Source organism: Podarcis liolepis, assembly GCF_965112155.1.
Source record: "Podarcis liolepis genome assembly, chromosome: 7".
In the NCBI taxonomy this organism is placed as follows: domain Eukaryota; kingdom Metazoa; phylum Chordata; class Lepidosauria; order Squamata; family Lacertidae; genus Podarcis; species Podarcis liolepis.
This window is the reverse complement of record NC_139561.1, coordinates 67,853,939-67,862,472: the sequence shown is the minus strand read 5'-3', so window position 1 is coordinate 67,862,472 and position 8,534 is coordinate 67,853,939. Positions and strand designations below refer to the sequence as shown.

At 51.5% G+C, this 8,534-nt stretch overlaps 1 protein-coding gene across 3 annotated transcripts in view; it reads right to left on the bottom strand.

Moving 5' to 3' along the window:
• Positions 1–2,123: 2,123 nt before the first annotated feature.
• FGR (FGR proto-oncogene, Src family tyrosine kinase) overlaps positions 2,124–8,534 on the bottom strand; it is a 61,008-nt gene continuing 54,597 nt past the window's right edge. For 2 of the 3 annotated variants that reach the window (XM_083512189.1, XM_083512188.1), the window contains exons 9-13: positions 5,340–5,519; positions 3,982–4,058; positions 3,447–3,600; positions 2,905–3,036; positions 2,124–2,737 (exon numbers count right to left, since the gene is read on the bottom strand). In XM_083512189.1, the coding sequence (XP_083368315.1) occupies positions 2,529–2,737; positions 2,905–3,036; positions 3,447–3,600; positions 3,982–4,058; positions 5,340–5,519 (752 nt within the window). In that variant the 3' untranslated portion in view covers positions 2,124–2,528. Of the gene's footprint in view, positions 2,738–2,904; positions 3,037–3,446; positions 3,601–3,981; positions 4,059–5,339; positions 5,520–7,286; positions 7,443–8,534 lie in introns of all 3 variants that reach the window. The other variant, XM_083512190.1, reaches the window with a different exon arrangement.

The following is an 8,534-nucleotide window of genomic DNA, read 5'->3' as shown; positions in this document are numbered from 1 at the left end:
CATCTTTTGAGGCAGCTTCCAGGATGGTCTTGCCCACTGCTGCTACCTCAATACTTTTTCCTTGCTTGTTCGTCTGCTCAGGTGGGAGACTGGCCATGGTGGTCAAGGTAGCTACTGCTGACCTGCCCTTTCCCTCCGGGCTCCGGTGATTTTTCCTGCTCCTGATACGATGGTTTAGCTACTTGCATTCACATACACAAGTAACCAACCAGGTAGTTTTCATGCCCACAAAGTTCAAAATCCTGACAGCTACATCATTAGGAAGGTGCATGAATTGGTCTGACTCCAGAGTCCTGCTTCCCCAATAGGGAATTTTAGACTCCTGGTTTCCCGGAGTCCCTAAGAGAACAGCTGCCAATCTTGTATATTCATTTGTCATATACCTAAAGCCCTACTACAGCCAACAACTGTTTTACACTTGTCCATTATGTGTGCGACTGCACGCACACACATCAGCCTGAACCAGGAAATGACCTGAAAACATCACAGAAATGTCACAGAAAGGGGCGGAACAGGGTGCCTTACAGGGGCCCACCAATGTGCATGGGGATCTGAAATGTAGCCCCTGTGCACATTGATTGCTGCCTGTACACCACACTGAATACTCATGGCTTCCCCAATGAATCCTGGGAGTTGTAGTTTAAGGATGCTGAGAGTTGTCAGGAGACCCCCATTTCCCTCAGAGAGCTACAATTCAAAGAGTGGCTTAACAACCAGTCTCTCTTCCCAGGGAACTCTGCAAATTGCAGCTCTGTGAGGGAAATGGGGTCTCTTAACAACTCTCAACATCTTTACCAAACTACAGTTCCCTGATTTTTTTGGGTGAAGCCTTGACCATTTGAAGTGGCATGATAAGTGATTTAAACATAAGGGGCACATGATATAGATGTTGTAGTGGTTAAGTCTCATGAAATGGCTACCTAAGCTCCCTGTCTGATAAGGAACATTACAGTTCCACCTTGGTTCTCAAGCTTAATCCGTTCTGGGAGTCCATTCAACTCCTGAAACTGTTCAAAAACCAAGGCGCGGCTTCCAATTGGCTGCAGGAGCTTCCTGCAGGTCTAGCAGAAGTTGTGGAAGCCATTCCAGACGTTGTGGAAACCATTCCAGATGTTCAGAGCCGATTTTTTCAACAACTAAGCTGTTCGGGAACCAAGGTACCACTGTATCTTGCTACTGGAAGGCACTGATACAAATAGATGAGTCGCAGTTGCAGAGATTTCCCTCTGAAGCAACCCTTCTTCTTGCTTCCTTCAGTGAAAGCCATAGCACAGACCTCCCCCTTGCACCTCCAATGTGAGCCGCTTTTTGTAACATCGCCCACTATCATCGCACCCCCAGTGGATTATGGCTTTAATAATATCGTCGCTGGTTAAGGAAATGGGGGAGGATAGGAAAAGCTATGGGGGGGGAGAGGGAGGTGTGAAACACAACCAACAACCCCTTTCAAAGCCCTTGCGCATCTTGTGAGTTGGGGCTGGATGGCAACAGAATTGTAGAGGAAAATGAAGGCAGACCCACAATCCCTTCGCAAGCCACCTGGGCAGAGTTTGGCAATCTCAACCAACCTTGTGAGGTGGCCCACCTATGCTGTGCAAAGTGGAAGGGCCATAGCTCAGTGGCAGAGGAGGCGTTTGGCATGCAGAAGGCTCCAGGTTCAATCCCCAGCAGCTCCAGGTCTGGGAAAGACTCCTGCCTGAAGCCCTGGAGAACTTTAGTCACTCCATACAGGCCAAGGCTGGATAATCTGGGGTCCTCCAGATGTTGCAGAACTACAAAGCTCATCATCCCTGACCTCTTGCCATGCTGGTTGGGGCAGATGGGAGTTAGGGGACCAACAACCTCTGTAAGGTCATAGGTTACACTCCAGGGATGGATGGGAACCTGTCAACCCTCCAGATGTTGCTGGACTCCCATCACACCCATCCCCATCAGCCAATGGCTAGGGATGATGGAAGCTGCAGTTCAACAGCATCTGGAAGTTTAGCGGTTCCCCATGCCTGCTTCATTCCTTCAGAGAGTTGGGAGCACCAGGGCTGGTGGGAAGGGAAGAGAGGGTTGTTTATTGTCCAAAGAGCACTATCATGTTCCAAAACAATATAGGAGGGAAAGGGAGGGGAGGGTTGGGGAAAGGAAACTTTATTAAGGAAGGATGTACTGTACAAAACCCACTCTCTCCCTTTGCTAACCCGAGCCCCTGGCTCACAGTCGTCTTCTTAACTCCAAAAAATCAGCACGGCAGTCGCCCAAGAAGAAGCAGAACTTTAAAACACAAAATCACAATTAAAAAATCTCGGTGTGGAATTGTAAAAAAAAGGGAAGCGGGGAAGAGAGAGAGAGAGAGAGAGAGAGAGAGAGAGAGAGAGAGAGAGAGAGAGAAGGAAATAGGAGTCCAAGCCCACTTGTACAAAAAGGGATCCTTGGCCCCTGCTCCAGGGAGGGAGAGGACTGTTTCTGCGGACAGCCAAGTCCCAAAGTCCCTCAGGGGATGGGCTGTCCATGGTCCCTGCTGGCATCTGCAGCAACAGTTATTGGTTGTCTCCCGGCTGGTACTGAGGCTCTGTGGCGGTGAAGTAGTCTTCAAGGAAGGACTGGAGGTATTCAAAGGTGGGGCGCTCCTCAGGCTCCTTCTTCCAGCACTGCACCATCAGCTCGTGCAGCGATGGAGGGCAGTTCCCGGGGCACTGCATGCGGTAGCCCCTCTCCACTTGCTCCAGCACCTCCCGATTGTTCATGCCTGCAGAAAAAGAGCAAGGGGGCAGGGTTCAGGGTTCAGCAGAGAGCTCCAGAGGAGAAATTCACCGTAGATTTCTGTCGAGAACTGAATTTAAGATTGGGAAAGTGAGATATGGAGAGAAACCAAAAACGGTCAGGTCCATCTCTCCAGACAGCGGAAGGCTTTACCTGGGTAGGGGACTCGCCCCTTGGTCACGAGCTCCGTCAGGAGGATGCCGAAGGACCACACGTCCGACTTGATGGTGAACTTGCCGTAAAGGGCAGCTTCTGGGGCCGTCCACTTGATGGGGAATTTGGCACCTGGCAGGGGAGGGAGATGGGAGAAGATGCTGAGATGGCCCAGAAGGGGAATGTCCCCTCCCCTCCCAGCACCAAACCACCACAAAACACATCTCCAGGCAGGCCCAGTTCATCCATAGGGCTTTGCCTCTTCACCGTAGCAAATCCAAGGGGATCTTGTCAGTGGGGCCCCGGCAGATGCCCAGCCATGGCAACATTGGCGCCGGCCCTGCTTGCTTTGCATGCATAAAACCCTAGGTTCAGTCCCTTGGGCATCCAGGTAAGAGACAATGAGAGAGAACTCTACCCAAGACCCCAGAGAGCCACTGCTAGTCATTGTTGGCAATACTGGGCTAGATGGGCAAATACTCTTGACTTGGTATAAGACAGTATCTTGGGTTTCTTAACATGGTATGTTTCCAGGAGCTTACCTTGCCGTGCTGTGTATTCATTGTCCTCGATGAGGCGGGCCAGGCCAAAGTCAGCAATCTTGCACACTAGGTTGTCGCCCACAAGGATGTTGGCAGCACGTAGGTCCCGGTGGATGTAGTTCATCCGCTCAATGTACGCCATTCCAGCTGCAATCTTGGGTGGTGAAGAAGTGAGAATGCAACAGGGAGGTGGGTGACTCAAATGACGTCGCTCATTGCCCAAGGATCATCTTCATAGATTAGCCTTCCTCCGACTTAAGGTCTCTTCAGACGCCGTTGGACTACAACTCCCATCACCCCTGAATGTTGGCTGTGCTGTGCTATGCTGGCTGGTACTGATGGGAATTGTAGTCCAAAACATCTGGAGGGCACCCTGTTGGGGAAGGATGTCATACAGTCTATTACCCCTTTCTAAAGAAAAGAATGAGACTGAATGACAGGCACGCTTGCTTATTTCACATTTCTTTAAGCTGTCTAGGGAATTTTATTGTTAAATTAAATGTAGCTTCCCCAACTGCCCCCCACCCCCAGTTACCTGGGCTGCCATGTCTACAAGTTGAGGTAACTTCAGGAACCGGCCATCGCCATCCTTCAAAAAATCCAGCAAACTCCCTGTGAAGGGAAGAGTCAGGAGATCAGACAAGCATCTTGTTAGGATCTTTTCCCAATAACCCACCAGCGGCAGCTGCTCATCAACCACTTTGCCCAGTTTCTCTGTCCGGTCTACTTTCCATGCCCAGTTTCCTGCCACTGGCCTTTTCTTGCAGGCAAGCAGCTGGCGAATGAGTCTTATCAGCCTTCATAAATCTAGCACCCTCCCAATGGTGTTGGACTCCAGCTCCCATGAGCCCTAGCCAGTGTGGCCAATAATCAGGGGCAATGGGAGTTGCAGTCCAACAACATCTTGGAAAGTGGGTGCCAGGTTGGGAAAGGCTGAATGCATATGATGAACTTTTCCATGATAGACTAGACAACTGGGTTAGTGCAGAGGTAGCCAATGTAGTATCCTTCAGATGCTGCAGGACTCCAACTCCCATTATCCCTGACCATGAGTCATGCTGTCTGGGCCTGATGAGAGTTGGAATCCAGCAAGATCTGCAGGGCATCACGTGGACTACCGCTGGGCTAGGCCATCAGTGGTTTTATAACTGAACTAAAAAGGCTGCAATTGCACAGGGACCCAACACCATTGACCTCCTGGTACCTTCCAGAATTCCATTTCAAACATAAGAGAAAAACCACAATTCCCTGGTACATGGACAAGCCTGCACAAATCTCAGGCTTGCATGCTCTCCCTCCGCCAAGTCCCTCCCTCTTTCTCAACTGCAAGGAGAACTGGAAACTTCCATTCTCTGATATCCATTCTCAGGGAACTGTGGTTTGTCAGCTTAGTCCCAGAGTTGCCGCTGAAGAACTCAGCAAGGAAGGGGGCAGGGACAAAGCTAGAATTGATGTATTACAGTATTTTAATATTTTTTGGGAAGCCGCCCAGAGTGGCTGGGGAAGCCCAGCCAGATGTGCGGGGTATAAATAATAAATTATTATTAGAATAAATGGTCTGTTCCCCATCAGTGGCTGTGGCGCCACCTACTGTGGGCTTTGCTGCCTCCTGCCCTACCATTCCCAGTTGTGAACCCCCCCCCCAATGGATTTGTCTAATATCCTTTTCGAGCCAGCCAAATTGCCGGCCATTGCTATATCTTGCAGGAGCCAGTTCCATAGTTTAAACCATGCATTGTACAAAGTTGAACTTCTTTTTGCCCGTTTTGAAATCTCCCGCCCTTGAGCTTCCTGGGATGCCCCTGGGTTGCAGCTAGTTGCTTGCCTGCCACCCAGAAGCCTTGGCGCCCTCCCACCAGCCTTGGCCTTGGCCATGCCAGCATATGGCCGCACCTTGGCTCATGAACTCGGTGACGATGTAGATGGGCTCCTCTGACACCACCGCATACAGCTGCACCAGCTTGTCATGCCGAAGGCGCTTCATGATCTGGGCCTCTTCCAGGAAGGCTTCCGGAGACATGGTCCCTGGCTTCAGTGTCTTCACCGCGACTTTCGTGGTGCCGTTCCAGGTCCCTGGAGCCAGCGGGAAGCACAGGAAAGTCACTGAGGGGGATGGCGAGGGGGCGCCCGCCGGATTGAGGGCACTCCCTTGCGCTCTCCCACCTTGACCCATGTGGAGATGGAGATGGATGGGAGGGGGAAGCTATGCCAGATCAGGATGGTGCTCCCTCAGCAGAGAGGTGAAACATGTGTGGGATGGAAGGAATGCCCTCGTCCTGAAAAACCCAACCCAGAAGGGCCAATTCCACTGCTTCCACCCATCTCTATCTTCCTAGCTGAAGAGCAATCCTTTTCCAGTACATGTCTGTCCTTCTCATTTATTCTGTTTTGCTAGTGGTAGGGGGCCAGGAACTATGCAGCACACGGGACGGCTCAGTCCCCGAGCAATGGAAACCCAGCTCAATCATGACCCCACTCCATAGGAGCTAGTTGTTGAGGTCCCTTCGCCCCCCTCCCAATAAAATGTTTGAGGGGGCTGAGCCTTGAAGTTGATGGTCCTTGCCACTCTTGTGATAGATTATACTGGGTTGAGCTTCTCTCCCCCCCGCCCAATTTTTTTATTCAAGTTGGCACCCCTGCCTTGCCCTCCCTACTTTGCAAGCAGCCGGCGTCTGAGAGTTCACCGCTTCTGACTCTGGCCTGAAGGCAGCAAGGGCCAAATAGCAGCACTTATATTTAAAGAAAGAAACGAAGAGTTTTGCTTCTCAGGAAGTTGCAGATCCAATACTAAACCCTGTGCTTTCAAGGACTGATCACTGAACATCACAGCTCTGCAGGGCGCGATGCACTTACTGGCTGCTCTTAAAAGCTACGAGGTGCCGTCTGCACCAAGAGAGACCCCCTGAGCCTGTTCTGAATAGGAAGAATAGCAGTAGCAGAAGACCTTTCCCGGCAGATGATTTTGCCCTGCTTTTCCACTCTGAGATCCTTGTGACTGGAGATGCCAGTGACTAGATGAAGGATGGGTCACCTGCGGCTCTCTAGAGGTTGCTGGACTACAACTTCCACCATCCCTGACTGTTGGCCACACTGGCAGGGGCTGATGGGAACTGGAGTCCATCAACTTCCAGAGAGCCACAGGTTCACATCTCCTGAGTGATGTCTAGGACCTTTTATATACAATGCACATGTTGTCCTGTTGTTGAGCTATAGCCTTTCCAAATGAGGTGGGATACTGATTGTCAGGGAACTGCCATCAGTACTGGAGGGAGAGCGCAAAAGCCAGAGGGATTCCAGAGAGCGTCCAGGGATCAGGAGAAGCAGCCCATCTTCTGGGGAAGAGAATCAGCGTAGCACCAGTGGAGAAGGGGGGCAGGTGGGGGAAGTGGCGAGGTCCCATGACTCCTTGCCTGGGACCAGCGGGGAGAGTAGGGGTCCTCCGTTGCCCACGCCCTCCCTGCGCAGAAGGCTTTCGCGCAGAGAGGGTAGGCAGAGACTAGGCAACAAAGAGCTTCTTTGCTGGAAGAAGTTTAAGAAACGCCCACTCACGGATTCTGCCAGCGACTGAGTCAGCCACGGATGAGTGGCGGTCCAGACGGATAAGGTTCACTTTGGCAGCCCAGCCAGGTGCTTGCACCCAGCCAGGGAGATAGGTGCCTGCTTATGCATGAGCAACCCCTTAGAAACCATTACACTGATATTTCCTAGGTATAAAATCAGCAGCACCTCCCAAAAGTTCTTATCCTAAAATGCACTCTCATTCCATGGGCTTCCCCACCCACCTTCAACTCATGTGCCCTCCAAGCTACAGAGTGACCCTGGAAGGCCCCCCCACCTTACCCATCCACACATCTCCAAAACATCCCATGCCAAGCTTCTTGTCAAAGCGTATGGACTCGCGCAGGATTTCCCAAGCGTCCTTAGACAGGCCCATAGTCTGGGGTTTCGGAAAAGGGCACACCCTGGTTAGTAGTTGGCAGAGACCATCATTGTACTCTGTAATGGATGGAATGGGGTGGGATGGAGAAGGTGGGAGAGAGAGAGAGAATGCGAGATGGAAAATGGAGTGATGGATTCCACATGCACCCAGGAGGGACAGACAGGGCCCAGGAGGGGGAGGAAGAGGAGTGTGGCACCAGGCCCCATATTATATCAGGCAGAAGTATCTGCGTTGACCACTAGTTGGTGCCCTTGGCTTACTTTTAGAGCAGCTGCTCTCTGCACAAGAATAGATTTCCCTTTTTGACTTGCATAGAAAGAGAGCATTAGGGCAGGTTCAAGCTTGCCTGCAGAAATCACCTCCATAAAGTTAATGCCTGGCCACTCTCACCCAAGTTATTGATGAAGTGGGACTATACTACTGTATTGACACTTTTGGTATTTACGCGAACTGCTTTGAGCACAGATGGAGCATAAGAACATACAAAGAGCCTGCTGGATCAGGCCAATGGCTCCTCTAGTCCGGCATCCTGTTCTCGCAGTGGCCAAGGAGATGCTTCTGGGATCTGAGCACAAGAGCCCGCCCTCCTCCTCTGGTTTCCAGCAACAGGCATTCAGAAGAATCGCTGCCTCCCAACAAATCAACAGAGGCTGATTGTAATCTCACCCTATGGTGACTTTTGCATGTTGGAATGAATACGTTAAATCAGGGGTCACCAACCTACGGCCCAGGGGCTGGATAAGGCCCAAGGGACTCGTTTATCCGGCCCGTGGCGAGCCCCGCTGCTGCCCACTCTTACTGGTGCGGCACAGGGACACACTTGCAGGTCAGAGGAGCACTGGAAATAGCTTGTGCGCATGCACACGGGCCTCCTCCAACCCGGAAGTGCGCTGGAAATAGCATGTGCGTGTGCTTACGGGTGCGCGCTCTCCAGCCCGCCGCGCGATCGTTGCTTGAGACACCGGCCTCAGGCAAGGAAAGCTTAGAGACCCCTGCGTTAAATCATGTGCTGGTGCCCTCTTTCTCCTGCTTCTTCCCAAAAGGCACAATCATGTGAGGACATTAGCAGCCCTTGATAGCAAGTCTATAGCAATGGACACAGACTTGAATGGGTTTAAAAGAGAACTAGACGAATTCATGGAGAATAA